This window comes from Oncorhynchus masou, chromosome 26, assembly GCF_036934945.1.
Source record: "Oncorhynchus masou masou isolate Uvic2021 chromosome 26, UVic_Omas_1.1, whole genome shotgun sequence".
NCBI lineage: Eukaryota > Metazoa > Chordata > Actinopteri > Salmoniformes > Salmonidae > Oncorhynchus > Oncorhynchus masou.
Window position 1 is genome coordinate 14313960 of NC_088237.1, and position 24525 is coordinate 14338484.

Genomic DNA, 24525 nt, shown 5'->3' on the forward strand with positions numbered 1-24525 from the left:
TTGTCCTGAATACATAACTTTATTAATAAACCAGCAAGCAAGCATGTAAAGTACGATGCATTATGCCCAGGTTAGGACAACCCTACAGGCATATAAAAACCAAACAAACAGTACACCACATTACCCTTGTGGAGGTGGGCTGCAGCAGGACTGCCAAAAGTCGAGAATGAGAGAAAAAGCTGACAAGAGAGTTTATTTCCCTTTTTGTTTATTGTCTATGCCACTAGCTTTGGCAATGTAAACACATGTTTCTAAAGCCAATTGAATTGAATCGCAAGTGAGATACAGATAGAGTGAGAGAAACAGAGAGAGAGATACAGAGAAAGAGATAGAGAGCGAGAGATACAAACAGAGAGTGAGAGAAACAGAGAGAGAGATACAGACAGAGAGAGAGAAACAGAGAGAGAGAGTGAGTGAGAGAGAGAAACAGAGAGAGAGAGAGAAACAGAGAGAGAGAACGAGTGAGTGAGAGAGAGAAACAGAGAGAGAGAGAGTGAGTGAGAGAAACAGAGAGAGAGAGAGAGAAACACAGAGAGAGAGAGAGTGAGTGAGAGAAACAGAGAGAGAGAGAGTGAGTGAGAAACAGAGAGAGAGAGAGAGTGAGTGATAGAAACAGAAAGAGAGAGAGAAACAGAGAGAGAGAGAGAGTGAGTGAGAGAGAAACACACAGAGAGAGAAACAGAGATACAGACAGAGAGTGAGAGAAACAGAGAGAGAGAGAGAAACACAGAGAGAGAGAGAAACAGAGAGAGAGAGTGAGTGAGAGAGAGAAACAGAGAGAGAGAGTGAGAGAGAGAGAGAGAGCGAGTGAGTGAGAGAGAGAAAGTGAAAGAGGGAAGTCCTAAAGCAGAGAAGTGAGCCTGTGGGAGGGGTCTGTTGAGGTTGTTACATCCACATCAATAAACACATTCACAAGTGTCCAGCAGAGCAGAGGGTTTGGGAGGAGAAGGTCTACTGGTCTGTCTGAGGGCATTTACAGCAGAGAGGAGGAAGAGAAAGAGATGTAAACAATAGAAGAGAAAGGGGGCTCTGATGACAAACAGAGGGCGATGATATTTTGATGCCTAACCTTTGGGGAGGGATGAATGCATCCATCCATCCAACTTTGGATCCAGTCTGAAGGGACATGTACTTGGGGGATAGCACACAGAGAATGCTGGTCACATGGAGGGATACTCTGTTGACTCAGTGTGGTACATTAACTCTATAGGTGGCTATGGGTCTGAGGACAGAGAAAGGCATCACTTTAGCAGCATGAACAAACAGAACTGATATGAAAGGCAGTTGTGATGTGTTGTTTTTGTGATTTTGCTCACACACGAGCATGTACAGACAAACACACACACACACACACACACACACACACACACACACACACACACACACACACACACACACACACACACACACACACACACACACACACACACACACACACACACACACACATCCCCATTCACTTCAGCAAGAAAGGCTGTTACAAAAAGTCTAGTGCTGATTAAGCTAATGCCCATTGAAAGCCTTTTTGTAACAAACAAACTGTGTAATGTACTGAAAGTGAAAAACGCTAAAATGAAGGACAAACAGGTCAAACAGGAACTGACCTGGATACAGCCAAAATGGAACACTTGCTCTGTATCAAAGGGCAGTCATGGGTGGTCTCTATATTTGACTCTGAGCTGGACTTATGATTCCCCACCATAGCATTCATACAGCGTTTAAAAAACATAACACTGTCTCAACGTTAAGTGTTGAACAAGATGTGGAAGCTTCATCTGTATTGGTTTGGCGACGGCGCCACAACCTTCCATGCGTTTCCCTCAGGTTTGGGGCCTCTGCCACATACACAACTCGCTAAAGAGCACTGGTATACATACACAGCGGTACATACTGAAGAGGAATGAAATGATGGGTGGAGAGGGGGGACATAGATGGGGGTGGGGGATGGGATCTGTGCCACATTGGGCTAAAACAGGATCTCGCTGATTGGCTGAGAAACTGACTGATTGATAAATCAAAATTGATTTGTGAGCTTTTTAAGGATGCAATCTTTATATTGATTGATTGGTGTGTTGACTGACTAATTTATTGGGTGATTGATTTGTTGGTTGATTGACAGCTATAGTCTTTGGCGGTGGAGCGATTGATATATACATTATATCCAATACGTGATTGATTGATTGATGAAGAGAGGCAGAGGAGTGTACAGTGTTTAGGCAGCAGGAGGAGGAGTGTAGTCCGTGTTCGTGTCGTTGTGGTCAGTCGGTCCGGTCCTCACAGGCCGAAGTCAAAGTTCAGGTCAGACTTGCCCATCTTCTGTCTATACACTGTGTCAAACTTGTCATTCATAGACACGGTGAAGATGTCCTGCCACAGTCCCACGCGACCTGACAGAAGAAAGAGTCACATGATCATACATCACTGAGACAAACGGCCCGAGAGGAATGGTCAGTAGTCGATATGAATGTTATCATTTTGAAACATTCTTTATTGCGTATTGATCAGCTCATAGGCTATCTATGCTTCCTTATGACTCCCAACCGTGTACAGTGAAGTCCATAATCACCCTCCATAGAGATGAGCAAAAAAGACTGTATGAAATAAATAATACAAATACGGAGATACATTTTGGTGGGGAAATTATACACTGCTCAAAAAAATAAAGGGAACACTAAAATAACACATCCTTGATCTGAATGAATAAAATATTCTTATTAAATACTTTTTTCTTTACATAGTTGAATGTGCTGACAACAAAATGACACAACAATTATCAATGGAAATCAAATTTGTCAACCCATGGAGGTCTGATGTCCTTAAAACAAGTCAAAATGAGGCTCAGTGTCTGTATGACCTCCCTACAATGCCTGGGCATGCTCCTGATGAGGTGGTGGATGGTCTCCTGAGGGATCTCCTCCCAGACCTGGACAAACGCATCCGCCAACTCCTGGACAGTCTGTGGTGCAACGTGGCGTTGGTGGATGGAGCGAGACATGATGTCCCAGATGTGCTCAATTGGGGAACGGGCGGGCCAGTCCATAGCATCAATGCCTTCCTCTTGCAGGAACTGCTGACACACTCCAGCCACATGAGGTCTAGCATTGTCTTGCATTAGTAGGAACCCAGGGCCAACCGCACCAGCATATGGTCTCACAAGGAGTCTGAGGATCTCATCTCGGTACCTAATGGCAGTCAGGCTACCTCTGGTGAGCACATGGAGGGCTGTGCGGCCCCCCAAAGAAATGCCACCCCACACCATGACTGACCCACCGCCAAGCCAGTCATGCTGGAGGATGTTGCAGGCAGCAGAACGTTCTCCACTGCATCTCCAGACTCTGTCACGTGCTCAGTGTGAACCTGCTTTCATCTGTGAAGAGCACAGGGCGCCAGTGGCGAATTTGCCAATCTTGGTGTTCTCTGGCAAATGCCAAACGTCCTGCACGGTAAGCACAACCCCCACCTGTGGACGTCGGGCCCTCATACCACCCTCATGGAGTCTATTTCTGACCGTTTGAGCAGACACATGCACATTTGTGGCCTGCTGGAGGTCATTTTACAGGGCTCTGGCAGTGCTCCTCCTGCTCCTCCTTGCACAAAGGCAGAGGTAGCGGTCCTGCTGCTGGGTTGTTGCCCTCCTACGGCCTCCTCCACGTCTCCTGATGTACTGGCCTGTCTCCTGGTAGCGCCTCCATGCTCTGGACACTACGCTGACAGACACAGTAAACCTTCTTGCCACAGCTCGCATTGATGTGCCATCCTGGATGAGCTGCACTACCTGAGCCACTTGTGTGGGTTGTAGACTCCGTCTCATGCTACCAATAGAGTGAAAGCACCGCCAGCATTCAAAAGTGACCAAAAATCAGCCAGGAAGCATAGGAACTGGTCTGTGGTCACCTACTGGAACCACTCTTTATGGGGGTGTCTTGCTAATTGCCTATAATTTCCACCTGTTGTCTATTCCATTTGCACAACAGCATGCGAAATGTATTGTCAATCAGTGTTGCTTCCTAAGTGGACAGTTTGATTTCACAGAAGTGTGATTGACTTGGAGTTACATTGTGTTGTTTAAGTGTTCCCTTTATTTTTTTGAGCAATGTATTATTTTATAGTAATAGAATTGCTCAGAGAAAGATATTTTGTTTAACAAGTTATATTGAGCAACATAGCCCCATAACATCAAAGATCCAACAGCATATTTTACAGTAGGTAATCAAATCAAAATCAAAAAAAAGATCAAGATAATTACACACGGAATAGATACACAACGAGTAACAATAACTTTGCTATATACACGGGGTACCAGGTCGCTGCGCAGGGGTACGAGGTAATGGAGGTAGATATGTATATAATGTGTATTCAGGAAGTATTCAGACCCCTTGACTTTTTCCACATTTTGATACGTTACAGCCTTATTCTAAAATGGATGAAATAAAAAATTGTCCTCAGCAATCTACACACAATACCCCATAATGACAAAAACATGTTTTTAGAAAATTTTGCACATTTCTTTAATAAATAAAATAATATGAAAAACATAAGTTTTACATAAGTATTCAGACCCTTTGCCGTGCGACTCGAAACATGCCAGCCCGCTTGGACTTTGTCAAAAGGCACCCAAAGGACTGTCAGACCATGAGAAACAAGATTCTCTGGTCTGATGAAACTAAGATTGAACTCTTTGGCCTGAATGCCAAGCGTCACGTCTGGAGGAAACCCTGGCACCATCCCTATGTTGAAGCATGGTGGAGGAAGCATCATGCTGTGGGGATGTTTTTCAGCAGCAGGGACTGGGAGACTAATAGGATCGAGGGAAAGATGAATGGAGCAAAGTACAGAAAGATCCTTGATGAAAACCTACACCAACAGAACAGAGCGCAGTCTATTTGTTCGCTCGTTAGGAGGCCGCCTTGCCTGCCTCTTTTTTCGAGTCCAGGTGATTAGGGCCTGATCTGGAGTAAGCAGAATATCTAGAGCTGCCAACTCGTTAAAGAGGCTCGCAAAACAGCTGCTATCTAACGTAGTGCCATCTCATATATCTAGGTATGGGGATCTTTCCTGCTTATACACCCTTATTTCGACGCCAAACCCACCACTGGTGTGCGTGGCCAAGGTGCTCTATTTTCATATCGAAATTGGTGTTGAAATAAGGGCGTAGAAGCAGAAAATAACCCCATACCTACTGTAAAATATGGTGGTGGATCTTTGATGTTATGGGGCTATTCCACTTCCACTGGTCCTGGAGCCTTTGTTAAGGTCAACGGAATCATGAACTTTGCCGAGTATCAGGCCAAAAACCTGGCTGCCTCTGCCAGCAGGCTGAAACCTAGCAGATCTTCCAGCAGGACAATAACACCAAGGACACATCAAAATCCACAAAGAAATGGTTAATTGACCTCAAAAAAATCCCAATTTTTCAATGGCCATCTCAGTCATATGGATTTGAACCCCGTTGAAAACATGTGGTTTTAATTTAAGAGTGCCGTCCATAAGAGCAGACGATTGATATCAATGATCTGGAAAGATGTTGTATGGAAGACCACGCCAAATGTGTTCTCCAATCTCATAAAACATTTTAGAAAAAGGCTCAGTGCCGTTATCCTCACAAGGTGAAGTATTGAAAGGTATTGAAAACATATTTTTGAGATGAAAAATATTACTTGTTAAACTAAATCTCTTTCTCTGAGAAATTGTATTAGAATAAAATAATATAATTTTTGGAGCATACAATATGGGGCGGCAGATAGTCTAGTGGTTTGCCAGTAACCGAAAGGTTGCTAAATCAAATCCCAGAGTTGAGAAGGTTAAACTCTGTCATTCTGCCCCTGAACAAGGCAGTTAACCCACTGTTCCTAGGCCATCGTTGTAAATAAGAATTTGTTCTTAACTGACTTGCCTACTGAAATATATATATATTTTAAATATAGCTCAGTATTTCGTATGATTTATTTGCTACAGTCTTCTTTGTTCATCTATCAAGAGCGCCAATCATGTTGGGCCTATGTATGTCTGTCTACAGATATGGACTCACCTGTCCTCCAGTAGTGTGTATGGGAATGTGTGTTTATGGCCCTAATAGCTCAGAGCTGTATGTTAGACCAGCACCAGGTCAGAGGCTAGGGTCCATGCACTAAAAGAAACAGAACGTGGAGAAAACAAGACAAATCTGACAACAAATCATAAGAAAAAAACAACATAACAAAAATCTACAATGATCAACATGAAAAATGAAATCATAATTATATTCATAAATCATAATGCCAGAAAAAGTACAACAAATGTGAACGGATTTTCAAACTGAACAGTAAGGTGCAACTCCTTGTGCCAGAAATCACTGAGTTGTAATTACTATGTTTACCCACAGGGAGGCGTTGCAGAGCAAAAATAGGAGTGTATGGAAATGCCCTTAATGAATGGTCCAGTGAGATATTCCCTGTTCCTTTGTTCCTTTGAAGGTTTATGTTACTGCTGGGGTATGTACATCTGACTCATGATCTGCGGTTTGCTACAATAAAGCTCTCGTTACTCTCTGCCCCTAACAGACCAAGGATCAGACTTCTGCAACCCAGTGCTAACCTTCACCACTATGAGCCAAACAACTAAACTGGCCCTGGATCATTGCTTAAAGTTATAGACTACACACAAACACATAGTATGTAACTGTTCTACATAACCTACATACAAAACTGGTCTAGGTTGACTCATCCTCAGCCAGGTTAGCAGAGATGTGAAGCCATATGAACATATTCTATATGCCTTGAAGAGTGTGAGTGCATCCGTATGTATACAGCAACGGATAACATTCCAGCTTGCTGCATTTTGGTGTACGGCTGAGGCTCACACATTTTGTTCTGATATCCTCTTTCTTTGTCTCTCTGTAATTCTTTCTCTCTCCCTCTGATCCCCCTCTTCTATCTGAGTGCACCATATCATGCATTGCAAGCATGCTTGTGTCTAGGCTTGTGAGTGTCTAATGATAGCCTAAACAATGTATATGATGCAAGCAGCGAAGCTATGAATGGGGCTAGAGGGAGTACACCAAGTACAGTGTGTGTGTGTAAAGGTTGGAGTTGACATACACACGTTAGGTTACTGTCCCTCTTGGCACACAGCCTTCACCCCTTCCATTCACTTTACGGCACAAAACACGCAATGCTTCAGTAACCCCACAGATCTCTTTACTTTCTCAACTCTGTCGTCGGGAGATATTCAGAAATCTCCTGCCTTCGTAACGATCATTCCTTGGCTTATCTTTAGTGTCTGTCTACCCCTCACTTCTGTTTTCTTTCATCCTCATCTTCCTTTCCTCTATGCCTCTATCCGTCTCTTTCTCTTCCTCGCTCTCTACCTCTGTCCTTCCCTTTCCTGCCCTATCTCACTCTCCCAAATCTCTTGCTCCATCTTTCTCCCACCCTTCCTTCTCTCCCTACCCCCTCTATTTCTCTACCGCCCTCTCTCCCGCATCCCTCCTCCTCTCTCCCTCCTGCAGATGGAGAGGACCTCACCCCTGCAGATGGAGAGGGCCTCTGAGTTGCAGCACTGCTCTATGAGCTGGTTGCAACTCTCCACCATGGTCTCCAGCTGGGCCTTGTCACACGAGACACCCAGGAACCTCGCCAGCTGCCCCACCAACGTCCCCAGGTCCTGGAGAAAGAGATGAAGGAGAGTAGGAGAGGAGAAGAAGAGACAGAGCGAGAGAGAGAGAGAAGATAGAGTAGAGAGAGGGGGAGAGGAGAGGAGAGGAGAGGAGAGGAGAGGAGAGGAGAGGAGAGGAGAGGAGAGGAGAGGAGAGGAGAGGAGAGGAGAGGAGAGGAGAGAGAGGGGGAAAGGAGAAGGGAAGGAGTCAAAGACAGAAGAGAAATGTAAATAAATAGTCATTATATTTAGTCACCTCCAAAATGATTGGCATTTTACATGCATGTTACCTCATTTCTTACACCCCAGTGAAACAGGAAGCCATGGAAGGCCACAATACATTTCCTTAAAAGGGGAAATCTGCAGTTGTTACATCTATTTCTGGACATTATATGTACCCGTTGGTTATTGAAGAATATAACTTATAAATGCCTCCTGATCTTAGTTCAACTGTCGTACACCATCAGAAAACAATATATAAACTTGTTTTACTCAGTTTTTAAACCAATACTATATAGCTTCAAAACATGATTCCTTGCATCCATAGCCTTGTCTATGAATTTGAGAGTGGTTACATTTCTCCAGCTCCATCCCTCAGATTTTTATCAAAACCAGGGGTGGAGAGACAGCTTTGTTATTGTTCCTAACGCTGATTGCGCTTTAAGCTGAGACTAAATTAAAAAAGCCCAAAAGCCCCAAAATATATTTAGGGGTGCCAATATTTTTGACACCTACGTATCTATTTGAGAAAACATATTATTACTATTATTATTTCTCCGAGCAATATAAAATACTAACAGTTTTGTAGAAAACATTTCAATACTGCTCAGTATTTGTGTTATTTAGTTAATACAGTATTTATTTTGCTCATCTTTATCAAGAGTGACAATAATTTATGAGGTGACTGTACCAAATTATCTCTTCTTCTTATCACTCCCAAATGACCTATGAACTCGAGTTTGATAACGCCTTAATAATAGGGAGTATAAGACAGGCTGTAGTACGTTCTATTCCATACACAACCCAGTCACACCACCGTGACAAGGTAGTAGGGGCTGTATTTATAGGGGGAAGTGGGGGAAGTTGAGCCAAAGGGGTATGGTTTTCTAGTTTCTAGGAAACCATACACAAAATGTATCATTGAAACAAAATATACTCAACAAAAATATAAGGCATTATTGCTTGGATAGGAGGTAACAGTGGTAAAAAGTAACAAGTGCTTGTCAGGCGTGAAGCCTGTGTTAAAATATGCTTAAAGTGATTAAAAGACAAAAAGCGATCGTGTTGAATTGTGTTTGGGAAATAAAGATAGACATGGTTTTTAAAACGTACTGGTCATATTTCATTCAGTACAGACATTTGTAGGCGGGTTAATTCACCCCGTCCCACTTGTCCAAAACAAGAGGTCTCTGTTGGCACAACTTTCAAAACGGCCATGTTTACATGTCATCTGATTCTTTTCAGGGATACACAACATCCTGAAATCTATGTAGACATCTTTGTTGGAAAGAATACTATAGTTCCCTTGACGGAGGGATGCTGAATGTAAAAAGCGGCTCAACTCACTCCACTCTCCCCTACATCTCAGACAGAGTGGGGGTTGAACTCTGACTCCGAACGTCTGGTTGTGTCATCTACGACACGTTTACGGATCCTTCTATGTGTTATCTAGTGGTTATACATTGGAGTTTCATTGCCTTGCAATAAAGCTGCAGAATTTCTGTCTGCCTATGTGGACGGGGATAAACTTTGACCACAGTTCCTTTTTTCTTTCTATAGAAACAGATGTCTTATGCTTATATAACACACTTGCTCAGCAAATACCCTTGCCATACATGTTACGTTTTTTCTCAATTGCGTACAAGCCATTTTTGGATCTGTGTTGAAACGTGCCTACAGCAGAACAGCAATGATCAAATGCTCAAATACATTTACAGAAATTCTGATCATTTTCTTGCCTTAGTAACTGACTTGCATTTCTTAGACCGACTTTTGTCATCAGTGAATACTAAAGTCACTGTTAAGTTTTGTTCATAGACTATAACGCATTGTTTTCATCAGAAGAGAAATTTGTTCAATTGCGTTCACTGTTTCTGGCAATCAGTAAATACTACTGCACAAAATTCTAGATCACCCCATCAGTGTCATACCATGTACAATATAATAACAATACATGGAAAGATCCAGGAAACGGGGACTGTCTAATTGACAAAATATTGTGGACATGCAGGGATGCAGAGCATGAAGTTGGGTTACTCATAAGTCATCATCTTCCACATTGTGAACTTTGATAGAGCTTTTCTATGGTGATGATTGAGGCCTGTACATTCATAGTTGTGTTCCTCCATTCTATTCACCTTATGTATTTGTAGGTATTTATTTATTTATTTTATCCCTTCTTCTCCCCAATTTCGTGATATTCAATTGGTAGTTACAGTCTTGTCTCAACGCTGCAACTCCCCTACGGACTCGGGAGAGGCGAAGGTCGAGTGCCATGCGTCCTCCGAAACACAACCCTGCCAAGCTGCACTGCTCGCCTAACCCGGAAGCCAGCCGCACCAACGTGTCGGAGGAAACTTGCGGATAGTGTTTCTGCGCACCAATGGAAAGTCTATAAAGCAACGAGCAAACTAGCCTTTGTATTGAATACATGGAACTGCATTGTGATGATACCGATGAATGTGCTTATTTCTTCTATTTTTTTATCAGGAATAATATATGTGCATGAAATTGTTTGGTGTAATATGCATAAAAGGAGAGTAATAGACCATAATTCTGCACCTTTGGATAGTTGTACTTACTTTTTAGTGACTTCAAAAAAAATGCATTGATCTACATGGATTTGTATTAGACTGACTAACTTTCTGTTTTGTCTGCTTGGACTCAACAGATAAATATGTCTGTGTTCATCTTTTTGCAGGCAGTCGTGTTCCTTTGATCAATCTGAAATTTTGACGGTATAATATCATTTTGAAGAATGCAGTCATGTTTTGAGACGGCATTTACTGTTTCGCCAAAGGCCACTGAGGTCACTTTTGAATTCGACTTTGAAAGTCGACAACATTGTTAAAAGAAAATATGCTTGTACGCGATTGAGAAAAGCCTGTGTGTTTTCCAAGAAAGGTAGGCTACATGAGCTACTTTCCCCCAACAGTGTCAATGCTGTAACTATGTTGTAACACTGATAGTCACTTTGAGTGATAGTGAATAAGATCTCGTCCTGGAAGACTTGCTAGTGTATATAGTGTATAAATGTTCATGTTTGCAAATTATTCCTAACAAGAACACACTGTGTTTCTGGGAAGGTGTGTGTGTGTATGTGAGCATGAGAGCCTGCATGCGTGTGTGTGTGTGTGTGTGTGTTTCCGTGCAATGCAGCCCTGAAGGGACCTTTGGAACAGCAAACAACACAACTGATTTGTCCCCATTCTGCCCCAGTGAGAGTGCAGTTACTTTCCACAGACCGGAACTCTGGTTGCCACGGAGCTCTGAGGGGGGTACGATTATCATAGGGGTTAGGTGGTATGGGTAAAGTTAGAGTGACATGTGGGATAGGATAGAGCAGGGCCACCCAAAGTAGGGCCTAACCTGGCCTGCTAGAGGCTTCCAGAATGAACTTATTTATAAATGGTGGATTTTTGCGGCTCACTAATCACTGTACCTCTAGGATTGAGGTTCAGGTAAGGGTTGGTTTTAGTTAGATATAGACAGTTGATATAGATGAGTGATGGAGGGAGAGAGAGAGAGGAAGGGAGGGAAAGTGTTTTTACTTTGTACATGTCTTCATATTTCAGAAAGAGGACGTTTGAGTCCATGCGATGCTCCCAGAACTCCTGCACGTGCTCAAACCAGGAACCATATCCCACTATGAGACAGAGAGAAAAAGATGGGGAGAGAGAGAGACATAGGTGGAGAGAGTTTAGTGAGTTTCCCCAGGTGATTAGGCTTTCTCTTCCCTCGTCACACAACCTGGTCTGATCAGTTACTTATTACCTAAATAATGCCAGGCCTCCCTGTCAGCCAACCATTCCTCTTAGTCCCAATTAAGAGAAGTAGCCCAGTGTAGACAGAGGACACAAGATGAATAGTGACACCCCCTGCACACCAGGGCGGGTGAACCCTAAACTCTGACACTCACGCTTGTCGTTCATGAAGCGTCTGCAGAACTCCTGGAAGGTTCCGCGGTAGCTCATGGTTCTGAGGGAGCGGTGGAACTGGTAGTAAGACACCACAAGATCTTTAGGGTTCCTCGCCATGTAGATCACCTACAGGAGAACCACATAGAACCACACAGACAATTAGGACTGAATAGATGGAAACATTATAGAAAACATTACACAAACCAATTGAAGTGTACTCTAACCTTGGACTCTCCATTGTGCATGGCTGTAGGCAGGAAGCGGTAGGGCAGGTGGCTTTTTATCAGACGAGGAGACGTCAACTCCTGTGAAAACATAGAGGAATTGTCATCATGACATTGGGAACAGAGACGGTATAAAACAAGGAGCAGAAAAACACCTATATATTTCTTGCTTTGCATTGAAATATGGTGCAGCATGTGGTGGGCTGAGTGTTTTGCATTGATCAATATGTGCTGGAGCACCTGTATGATGTCTAGGCCAGGCTGAGGGTACTCCAGAACAGTAGTTGCTGTAGGCCTACCTGTATGATGTCTAGGCCAGGCTGAGGGTATTAGTAATACTCAGTGCTGTAGGCCTACCTGTATGATGTCTAGGCTGAGGGTACTCCAGAACAGTAGTAATACTCAGTGCTGTAGGCCTACCTGTATGATGTCTAGGCCAGGCTGAGGGTACTCCAGAACAGTAGTAATACTCAGTGCTGTAGTCCTACCTGTATGATGTCTAGGCCAGGCTGAGGGTACTCCAGAACAGTAGTAATACTCAGTGCTGTAGTCCTACCTGTATGATGTCTAGGCCAGGTTGAGGGTACTCCAGAACAGTAGTAATACTCAGTGCTGTAGGCCTACCTGTATGATGTCTAGGCCAGGTTGAGGGTACTCCAGAACAGTAGTAATACTCAGTGCTGTAGGCCTACCTGTATGATGTCTAGGCCAGGTTGATGAACAGTAGTAATACTAGTGCTGTAGGCTGTATGATGTCTAGGCCAGGTAGGGTACTCCAGAACAGTAGTAATACTCAGTGCTGTAGGCCTACCTGTATGATGTCTAGGCCAGGCTGTGGGTACTCCAGAACAGTAGTAATACTCAGTGCTGTAGTCCTGATGTCTGTGAGGGTACTCCAGAACAGTAGTAATACCAGTGCTGTAGTCCTACCTGATGTCTAGGCCAGGCTGAGGGTACTCCAGAACAGTAGTAATACTCAGTGCTGTAGGCCTACCTGTATAATGTCTAGGCCAGGCTGAGGGTACTCCAGAACAGTAGTAATACTCAGTGCTGTAGGCCTACCTGTATGATGTCTAGGCCAGGTTGAGGGTACTCCAGAACAGTAGTAATACTCAGTGCTGTAGTCCTACCTGTATGATGTCTAGGCCAGGTTGAGGGTACTCCAGAACAGTAGTAATACTCAGTGCTGTAGGCCTACCTGTATGATGTCTAGGCCAGGCTGAGGGTACTCCAGAACAGTAGTAATACTCAGTGCTGTAGTCCTACCTGTATGATGTCTAGGCCAGGTTGAGGGTACTCCAGAACAGTAGTAATACTCAGTGCTGTAGTCCTACCTGAATGTCTAGGCAGTAGGGTAAGAACAGTAGTAATACTCAGTGCTGTAGGCCTACCTGTATGATGTCTAGGCCAGGCTGAGGGTACTCCAGAACAGTAGTAATACTCCCTAGATGATGTCAGTAGGGTACTCCAGAACAGTAGTAATACTCAGTACTGTAGTCCTACCTGTATGATGTCTAGGCCAGGCTGAGGGTACTCCAGAACAGTAGTAATACTCAGTACTGTAGGCCTACCTGTATAATGTCTAGGCCAGGCTGAGGGTACTCCAGAACAGTAGTAATACTCAGTGCTGTAGGCCTACCTGTATGATGTCTAGGCCAGGCTGAGGGTACTCCAGAACAGTAGTAATACTCAGTGCTGTAGGCCTACCTGTATGATGTCTAGGCCAGGCTGAGGGTACTCCAGAACAGTAGTAATACTCAGTGCTGTAGGCCTACCTGTATGATGTCTAGGCCAGGCTGAGGGTACTGAACAGTAGTAATACTCAGTGCTGTAGGCCTGATGTCTAGGCCAGGCTGAGGGTACTCCAGAACAGTAGTAATACTCAGTGGCCTACCTGTATGATGTCTAGGCCAGGCTGAGGGTACTCCAGAACAGTAGTAATACTCAGTGCTGTAGGCCTACCTGTATGATGTCTAGGCCAGGCTGAGGGTACTCCAGAACAGTAGTAATACTCAGTGCTGTAGGCCTACCTGTATGATGTCTAGGCCAGGCTGAGGGTACTCCAGAACAGTAGGTGCTGTAGGCCTACCTGTATGATGTCTAGGCCAGGCTGAGGGTACTCCAGAACAGTAGTAATACTCAGTGCTGTAGGCCTACCTGTATGATGTCTAGGCCAGGCTGAGGGTACTCCAGAACAGTAGTAATACTCAGTGCTGTAGGCCTACCTGTATGATGTCTAGGCCAGGCTGAGGGTACTCCAGAACAGTAGTAATACTCAGTGCTGTAGGCCTACCTGTATGATGTCTAGGCCAGGCTGAGGGTACTCCAGAACAGTAGTAATACTCAGTGCTGTAGGCCTACCTGTATGATGTCTAGGCCAGGCTGAGGGTACTCCAGAACAGTAGTAATACTCAGTGCTGTAGGCCTACCTGTATGATGTCTAGGCCAGGCTGAGGGTACTCCAGAACAGTAGTAATACTCAGTGCTGTAGGCCTACCTGTATGATCTAGGCCAGGTTGAGGGTACTCCAGAACAGTAGTAATACTCAGTGCTCCTAGATGATGTCAGGCCAGGCTGAGGGTAAGAACAGTAGTAATACTCAGTGCTGTAGGCCTACCTGTATGATGTCTAGGCCAGGCTGAGGGTACTCCAGAACAGTAGTAATACTCAGTGCTGTAGGCCTACCTGTATGATGTCTAGGCCAGGCTGAGGGTACTCCAGAACAGTAGTAATACTAGGCCAGTGAGGGTACTCCAGAACAGTAGTAATACTCAGTGCGTAGGCCTACCTGTATGATGTCTAGGCCAGGCTGAGGGTACTCCAGAACAGTAGTAATACTCAGTGCTGTAGGCCTACCTGTATGATGTCTAGGCCAGGCTGAGGGTACTCCAGAACAGTAGTAATACTCAGTGCTGTAGGCCTACCTGTATGATGTCTAGGCTGAGGGTACTCCAGAACAGTAGTAATACTCAGTGCTGTAGGCCTACCTGTATGATGTCTAGGCCAGGCTGAGGGTACTCCAGAACAGTAGTAATACTCAGTGCTGTAGGCCTACCTGTATGATGTCTAGGCCAGACTGAGGGTACTCCAGAACAGTAGTAATACTCAGTGCTGTAGGCCTACCTGGATGTCTGGCCAGGGTGACTCCAGAACAGTAGTAATACTCAGTGCTGTAGGTCTACCTGTATGATGTCTAGGCCAGGCTGAGGGTACTCCAGAACAGTAGTAATACTCAGTGCTGTAGGCCTACCTGTATGATGTCTAGGCCAGGCTGAGGGTACTCCAGAACAGTAGTAATACTCAGTGCTGGAGGCCTACCTGTATGATGTCTAGGCCAGGCTGAGGGTACTCCAGAACAGTAGTAATACTCAGTGCTGTAGGCCTACCTGTATGATGTCTAGGCCAGGCTGAGGGTACTCCAGAACAGTAGTAATACTCAGTGCTGTAGGCCTACCTGTATGATGGCCAGGTTGAGGGTACTCCAGACCAGTAGTAATACTCAGTGCTGTAGGCCTACCTGTATGATGTCTAGGCCAGGCTGAGGGTACTCCAGAACAGTAGTAATACTCAGTGCTGGAGGCCTGTATGATGTCTAGGCCAGACTGAGGGTACTGAACAGTAGTAATACTCAGTGCTGGAGGTCTACCTGTATGATGTCTAGGCCAGGCTGAGGGTACTCCAGAACAGTAGTAATACTCAGTGCTGTAGGCCTACCTGTATGATGTCTAGGCCAGGCTGAGGGTACTCCAGAACAGTAGTAATACTCAGTGCTGTAGGCCTACCTGTATGATGTCTAGGCCAGGCTGAGGGTACTCCAGAACAGTAGTAATACTCAGTGCTGTAGGCCTACCTGTATGATGTCTAGGCCAGGCTGAGGGTACTCCAGAACAGTAGTAATACTCAGTGCTGTAGGCCTACCTGTATGATATCTAGGCCAGGTTGAGGGTACTCCAGAACAGTAGTAATACTCAGTGCTGTAGGCCTACCTGTATGATGTCTAGGCCAGGCTGAGGGTACTCCAGAACAGTAGTAATACTCAGTGCTGTAGGCCTACCTGTATGATATCTAGGCCAGGTTGAGGGTACTCCAGAACAGTAGTAATACTCAGTGCTGTAGGCCTACCTGTATGATATCTAGGCCAGGTTGAGGGTACTCCAGAACAGTAGTAATACTCAGTGCTGTAGGCCTACCTGTATGATGTCTAGGCCAGGCTGAGGGTACTCCAGAACAGTAGTAATACTCAGTGCTGTAGGCCTACCTGTATGATATCTATGCCAGGTTGAGGGTACTCCAGAACAGTAGTAATACTCAGTGCTGTAGGCCTACCTGTATGATGTCTAGGCCAGGCTGAGGGTACTCCAGAACAGGAAGCTGCTCATCGATGTTCATCAGACCAATCTCATCTGGGTCCGCCCCCTGACTCACCAGATACACCACCTCCTGAAGTAGACTGGTACCTGGGAGGAGGAGGGGGGGGTAGAGAGAATCAAGAGGAAAATGTAAATGGGTAGTCGTTTGTCTCAATGTAAAATGACACCAATGAGGGAAAAATTCACAGCCCAAACTACACCATTATAGTGCTGTTTAGCAAACATTTACCAACCTCACACACCAAATGATCTACACGGAACAAAAATAAGGAACGCAACATGCAACAATTTCAAAGATTTTACTGAGCCACAGTTCATATAAGGAAATGTGTCAATTAAAATAAAGGCCCTAATCTATTTATTTCACATGACTGGGAATACAGATATGGATCTTTTGGTCACAGATACAGGCCATTGATGAACCGGGCCATTTTCAGCTTCCAGGAATTGTGTACAGATCCTTGCGACATGGGGCATTATCATGCTTAAACATGAGGTGATAAGGGGCGGATGAATGGCACTAACCCACCGACACCACTCTGTTCATAATCAGCAAACCTCTCGCCCACACAATATCATATGTGGTCTGCGGTTGTGAGGCCGGTTTGAAAGAAATGTGCTTTTTGTGTGTATGGAACATTTCTGGGATCTTTTATTTCAGCTCATGAGACATGGGACCAACACTAAACATGAAATTATATTAGGGCTATTTTAGCTAGCTAACCTTAGCTAGGTAGCTAAAATAGCCAAGCCAACATTAGCTAGGTAGCTAGCTAAGCTAACACCAAAGCTAGAACAGTATCTGGATCCTCCCCTTTCCTTTTCCACTGCAGTTTCAGATGAGCAGCACTCAGTGAGTCAGTGTTAAACCTAGTGAAAAAGTAGCTAGTGCCCCTAATACCAATGCCAAAGAGGAGAAAAGTGCAGGACATAATATTTTTTGGGCAGATAATTGTAAATGAATGAATGGCTACATAGCTAGATAGCTAACTACACTGTACATACTGTAATGGTCTGGTAATACGTAGACAGCTCGCTAGCTATACATATTTTGCCAGACAGTAAATAAATAATTTAGCTAAAAAATCAGAATCTAACTCATGTTAATAAGTTAAACCCATCATTGATCAGGTCAGCCATTTTTGTCATATGATAATGGCATTTGGTCAAATGATTATGGCACGGTTCAAAGACAGGCCATAGAGAGTGAGAGAGAGAGCACCACCCATGTTGAGGCAGGGAGAGGACAAGCGGGTCATCAGGTGACCATTTTGAATATCTGTTATAAGGCAGTCTGGTAAAGCACTTTGACCAGCAATTTACATCGCACACAGATTGGAGCTATCAGTTCAACTCATCTTGCTGACTAAGCCCAAGTGCTATAACAAAACAGTTGTTGCCTAGATTCTGATTTCATATCGTTGTCATGGCAGGGGACAGAGACAGTCAGTGGAGAGAGAGAGAGGACCGCCCATGTTGAGGCAGGGAGAGGACGAATAGGTCATCAGGTGAGAATTTGGAATGTAGTGGTGAAGAAACAAATCCTGGAATGAGAGAAGGACGGTATGACGATATTTGTGAACACACAAATTGGAATATTTAAATGTAGTCCTGTAAAACATGCCTTGTAGATGTAATATTATTTAAGTTTATCATATTTTGGCAATAGAAAGTAAGACACGGTTTGTTGTCATGTTTGATGAAGGGGACTGAGCCACAAGTCAGGGACCAGTTGAGTACAGATGACAGGTGCAGAGCCACAAATAGTAGTTATCGACATCAGTCCCAGTACAAAGCCAAATCATCCACATCCCAAGTGCATTATAATCCAGAAGCGAGCTGACAGAGTTTTGTCATTTCAAGTGAAGTGGTTTCAAGTTTCCTCTGGCTGCATTACAGTGCCTCTTTAAAGGGGGTTTTCAGTTTCCATTGCACCCAAAGTTTTTCTGAATAAGAGGTCACGCTTTGGCAAAAACTCAAACCCTGCCTTTTATTGTCCCCAGCACAAGGTGCACCTGTGTAATGATCATGCTGTTTAATCAGCTTCTTGATATGCCACAACTGTCAGGTGGATGGATTATACTGGCAAAGAAGAAATTCTTACTAACAGGGATGTAAACAAATTGGTGCACAAAATTTGAGAAAAATATGCTTTTTGTGCATATGGACAATATCTAGGATATTTTATTTTAGCTCATGAAACATGGGAACAATACTTAACATGCTGCGTTTATATTTTTGTGCAGTATCGTTTTATACCAAATGCTGCAATGCTAGTTTGGCTATTTTAGCTAGCTAACCTTAGCTAGGTAGCGAAGCTAGCACCAGGCTTTAGAAATTGGAAGAAGGCTCTTGAGAAGTTTTCAGCTTATGCTTAAAGAGTTCACAAAAATCAAACCCTGTGGACTCACAGTTATCTACTGATTTAAGAAGAGGAAGCAAAACATTATCTACTGAAAATGTAAGGTTCAGTGAAGTTCTTTGCAAGACAGGGTGAGGCCTTAACAGGTCATGACGAAGAACATGAAAATCTTTAGGAACTTTTAAAAGGCAGAAGACGACAAAGTCCTTCAGAGCTGGTTAAAGAGGAGCAAACTTAACTTAATGAGAAATGACAATTTGAAGAATAGCCAAAATTATCCGATCTCTCCCCTCCCCCCCAACAACACAAAGTTACGCCCTTGGCTGTCGGACAGGCGAACAGTGAGTCTTGACTGTCCGCTTGGGTTGTGCGGTTTCCAGATTTTTCATATCGTCATACTGTCCTTCTATCATTCCAGGATTTACGGTATTACCGGTTTAGTGCACAAGGGGTGCCACAAACGTAAAAAGCATTGGGCATCTGCTACCAAAATTCTAACAAAATTAGCGAATTTCCATGGAGGCTGCTATCAAACTATGAAAAACAAGCACAAACAAAAATAAACAAATTGCATTTGCAATTCCAGCTCATAAAGCTATACATACACTACCATTCAAAAGTTTGGGGTGACTTAGAAATGTCTTTTTGAATGAAAAGCATTTTATTTTGTCCATTAAAATATGATGTTGATCAGAAACAGAGTGTAGACAATGTTAATGTTGTAAATCACTATTGTGGCTGGAAACGGCACATTGTTTTTTGGAATATCTACATAGGCATACAGAGACCCATTATGAGCAACCATCACTCCTGTGTTCCAATGGCACGTTGTGTTAGTTAATCCAAGTTTATTATTTTAAAAGGCTAATCGATCATAAAAAAACCCTTTTGCAATTATGTTAGCACACAGCTGAAAACTGTTGTCCTGATTAAAGAAGCAATAAAACTGGCCTTCTTCAGACTAGTTGAGTATCTGGAGCATCAGCATTTGTGGATTTGATTACAGGCTCAAAATGGCCAGAAACAAAGACCTTTCTTCTGAAACTCATCAGTCTATTCTTGTTCTGAGAAATTAAGGCTATTCCATGCAACGACATTGCCAAGAAACTGAAGATCTCGTACAAAGCTGTGTACTACTCCCTTCACAGATCAGAGCAAACTGTCTTTAACCAGAATAGAAAGAGGAGTGGGAGCACAACTGAACAAAAGGACAAGTACATTAGTGTCTAGTTTAAGAAACATACGCCTCTCAAGTCCTCAACTGGCAGCTTCATTAAATAGTATCCGCAAAACACCAGCCTCAACGTCAATAGCGAAGAGGCGACTCCGGAATTGCAAAAGGGGTTCCTAATGATCAATTAGCCTTTTAAAATGATAAACTTGGCTTAGCTAACATAATGTGCCATTGGAACACAAGAATGATGGTTGCTGATAATGGGCCTCTGTATGCCTATGTAGATATTCCATTAAATATCAGCTGTTTCCAGCTACAATAGTCAATTACAATATTAACAAGGAAATCAAATTGACCGCAGATAACTCACCCAAAGTGCTTTGACTTTACGAATAGGGCAGAAAGCTGACACAATATGATGCCCCATCACCTTATTCATTCAGTAACTTACTTAGATAACTAGTAAGTTAAACTTAGGGGTCGTGTTAACACAGAATTCTTCATTTTTCACAGCAGGAAGATAATATATAACAGGTAAGATATCTCTTGGTGTGTTTTATAAAAGCAGATCTAAAATGCTTTTTTTTTGTCATTTCTGCTCGGCGTCAGACACATTTTGTGCTTCAGTTGCACTTCTCCACTAGGATGAGAATTCACGAATGGGCATTCTATCAGCAGACAGCGCTCTGACTGATGTGTAGCTCTCTTCTCAGGTACTTTTCTCCGTACTTTTCTCAGGTCCAATTCAAGATGAACTGTAAGCAAAACATTAAGAAATGTGTATGGCTACATTATGTCTATGATGAACATTAGAAATGATGGCCATGCATCGTTTTTCCTTGTCAACTCATTTACTTGTGTGGCTGCCATCTGTCGAATGTGTTGCGCTAATGTGTTATCTGTGAAGGGAAACGATCACTGTGTTGAAGCAAAAACAACAACACAGTTGACTTGGAATATAAAATGCAACCCGTGTCAATACACCGCTGGACTCCTACAGCTTTGGCTCCTGCTTTCACCCATTGTGCTATTTACAAACAAACATGACTGGCTCAACTTTTCATAAAGCTTCATAATGTAAAATAATGTGACAGGTGAAATGAAGAACGTGATCTGCTTTATCTCCTGATTGCTCAAGTTGACTGCAGGTATTTACTTACAAAAAGTAGCTACAAATGGTATTGACTGTATTGAAAAACCACCCAGTGGCTATTTCCAAATATCCCGGGATACAGTATATACGCTATACTGCCGCAAGCCTAATGTCCACCTGTGTACAATGTCTTTACCAACTACATATTTTACCAGGACTTGGAAAATCTATCTGATCATTTCTTCCCCCACGAAAGCTTTGCAGACATCGGGGAATTGTGCATCTCCCGCCCTTCTCTTTGATGGGCCCGAGCCTGTTGTGACATGGACATGATTGAAGAAGATTCGTGGCGAGGTGCACTTGGAAGGACTATGCTCTCCCTCAACAGCTCCAGTTTTTTTGCCTATATCTAGTCTTAACTTTCCGATAGTTGACGTTCCACTCTCAAAACATTATAAATGGCACTTTGTAAAAACATTTTTTTTAAATGTATTTCAACATTATTTAAGTAGGCAAGTCAGTTAAGAACTCATTCTTACAATGACGGCCTACCCTGGGCCAATTGTGCGCCACCCTATGGGACTCCCAATCCCGGCCAGATGTGATACAGCCTGGAATCAAACCAGGCACTGTAGTGACACCTCTTGCACGGAGATGCAGTGCCTTAGACCACTGCGCCACTGGGATAGAAATGTACAGAATGGTTACCTGGAGGAAAATGGGGTAGGGTCATGCTTTGTCATTTCAGTCAAAGGGAGGGTTTAGTATTTTTTTTAAATCTAGTCCAGTGGTGGGTCATGTAATTTGTAATGGATGAAATCTCAATATTTCTGTGTTTTAGAATTAGTTACATATTAGGCTGTATCGATGTGTGCCCAATGCTGCGGGCAACATCAACTGCGCCTATAGGCTATTTAGTGTGGTTTCAATCAAATGATCCATAGCCTATAGGCTATGAAGTGCATGCTGGGAGGAGCACAGAGCAAAGTTATATTTCTAAGATACACTATATATACAAAAGTATGTGGACACTCCTGAAAATTTGTGGATTTGGCTACTTCAGCCACACCTGTTGCTGACAGGTGTATACAACTGAGCAAACAGCCATGCAATCTCCAGTGACAAACATTGGGAGTAGAATGGCCTAACTGAAGAGCTCATTGACGTTCAACACAGCACCGTCATAGGATGCCACCTTTCCAACAAGTCAGTTCATCAAATTGCCCTGGTCAACTGAAAGTGCAGTTATTGTGAAGTGTAAACGTCTAGGAGCAACAACGGCTCAGCCGCGAAGTGGTAGGCCAAACAAGCTCATAGAACAGGACCGCTGAGTGCTGAAGCGCGTAGCGCGTAAAAATCATCTGTCCTCAGTTGCGACACTCACGATGGAGTTCCAAACTGCCTCTTCCCAGAAGAGTGGAGGCTGTTATAATAGCAAAGGGGGGACCAACTCCATATTAATGCTCATAATTTTGGAATGAGATGTTCGACAAGAAGGTGTCAATATACATTTGGTCATGTAGTATATGTAAAATGGAGTAGAATTGCATGAAATGTTTATAAAAGGCCATTTCTCCTTGGACCTGAAAATGCGATGACAGATTCATGCGATGCTTTTACTAGAAAGGAGATCTTTCCACCCCTACTCTTGCCCACGGTGGTCTGCAAACCCAAAACCTTGCGCGCTATCAAAATTCCTGTGTTGCTATGTAATGCTTACAAGATGAACAGTTTCTAAAACTGCATATTTAAGACTCTGGTCTGTCCAAGCAGTGAGGGTAAATGTATACATGTTCTCTGCTATCCACTTTGGTTTAATTATTATTTGGGGTACAGGCGACAGTTTCTTTCAAGCGTTCAGGGAGGGTTTAGGTCATATATTTAGCTGGAGGAAGGGCCAGCCATTTGCGTTGCAGAGGTCTGATTCTATCCATGTAACCCTTATTACAAATAACATTCACTCCATTACAGTGCTAATATTGTAGGGAACAACATCGCCAGCCTGCATCTGTTACCAGGCCTTGTAAGGTGTGCGTATTGGTGGCAGGGAAGTCAGGTGCAGAAGAACGAACTTGGTATAAACGGAGTAATTTAATAAGAACTTACAAACAAACTCCAAAACCAAAATATACAAAAAATAATAAGATGGGTACAAAACCAGTCGCGTACCAACGCATTAACAAACAAACAAACCATTTCCAACAAGGACATGATGGGGAAAAAGAGGGTTAAATACACAACATGTCATTGATGGGACTGGAACCAGGTGTGAAGGAAGACAAGACAAAACCAATGGAAAAGGAAAATTGGATCAGTGATGGCTAGAAGATCTCGGATAAGGAGAGGGACCGACTTCGGGAGAAGTCGTGACAGGCCTCGAGAGCACAACAACCCAGACTCCTCCCACCTCTCTTGCAGACGCAGATATCGGCACTGCTGAAATCCAGTGTGGACAGAGAAGAGACATTAAAGGAATAATTGCTATATATGTCTCTGAAAGATTTGACTCCCACAATGAACTTGAGGGAAGATGGATATTTATGTCCACCTAGTCACGTGACCAGGAGGACCCACCCGTGGAGCGAGTTCTGCTCCCAGCACATGTTGTCAACACACAAGTGCGTCACGCGCAAGCACAGCGTAGCCCTGTCCGCAGCAGCACAGCACTGCGCAAAGCAGACTGGATCTGACAGAAAGAGACGGATGTAACCGTGACCCGAGGCCTGAAAATTCAATACATTGTCTGTGTATCCCCCGATAACATATGTCAACAGCGAATGAATGCGACGAGCGCCGGTGTTTAACGTAACTCGAAGGTTCCTACGCTAAGTTATTGATTTCAGCAGCACATAACTCAGAATGAAAAGTCCTTCAATGAGCTGCCATGACTGCCACGAAGTCAGACTGTTTGTGAATGTTCCTAACCCAGCCAGGCGATCGCAGCATTTAGCCTGCTGCAGGCTACGTTTGGAGAGAGGTAAACATTGATGCCCTTCCCTAATAGGCCAGTGCAACTCTGAACACAATGCAATCATAAACTTATAAGGACCCAACAGAAGACAATTGCGTTTATTACACACGACACAATATGGCGAAAACCTAAGACCCTGCATTCTCTAGTGAGGGTACTGGACTAATGTATTGCATAGAATCAACACTTGCCAATATTGTTTACCTGACTTGGGATACGTGACAATCCATATGTCGCTACTTCTGAGGGAGAAGTTGGCGATCTCCTCCATCTTTCCTCTGCAGAAGGGTGGAAGTCGTACTCCATCAAACTCGAAGTATTTGCTCTCAAACTCTATCGGGGTGCTTGGCGTGTCTGCCTCGCTCTCGGCCATCCTCAAAACGGGCACCGAACGACAGTATATGTGTAATCAATTGAAAGGTTATAATTAGATTTGTTTTGAGAGCGATAATAATTATCGTCTCGAGTCGAGATATATGGTTAGACTTGGACGTGATAGTCCGCGAGCGAAGTACGCATTGACCTTCAGCCAATCACGTCGTAGCAAAGTGATGTAATGC

At 43.6% G+C, this 24525-nt stretch overlaps 1 protein-coding gene across 2 annotated transcripts; it reads right to left on the reverse strand.

Moving 5' to 3' along the window:
* Window positions 1-24500, reverse strand: sult4a1 (sulfotransferase family 4A, member 1). Of its 2 annotated transcripts, XR_010451739.1 has the most exons (8): window positions 24170-24500; window positions 16322-16452; window positions 11996-12076; window positions 11771-11897; window positions 11403-11497; window positions 7503-7641; window positions 1070-2387; window positions 1-963 (listed from the first exon to the last, which is right to left on the reverse strand). XR_010451739.1 is itself a non-coding variant. In XM_064938511.1 (7 exons), the coding sequence occupies exons 1-7, from the start codon at window positions 24336-24338 to the stop codon at window positions 2275-2277; spliced, it is 855 nt and encodes a 284-aa protein (XP_064794583.1). In that variant the 5' UTR covers window positions 24339-24500; the 3' UTR covers window positions 1-2274. The 2 variants fall into 2 exon arrangements, 1 of the variants encoding a protein (XP_064794583.1); XM_064938511.1 differs by having other exon boundaries at window positions 1-2387.
* Window positions 24501-24525: the final 25 nt, after the last annotated feature.

Bases quoted from the DNA above. Each gene is read 5' to 3' on its own strand.
- sult4a1 (XM_064938511.1), bottom strand. From the start codon at position 24,338: ATGGCCGAGAGCGAGGCAGACACGCCAAGCACCCCGATAGAGTTTGAG. The intron at 12,077-16,321 runs GTAGGCCTACAG...ATGTTTTCACAG, and splicing joins CTGGCCTAGACATCATACAG to GAGTTGACGTCTCCTCGTCT. The intron at 11,898-11,995 runs GTTAGAGTACAC...GTTCTCCTGTAG, and splicing joins TGCACAATGGAGAGTCCAAG to GTGATCTACATGGCGAGGAA.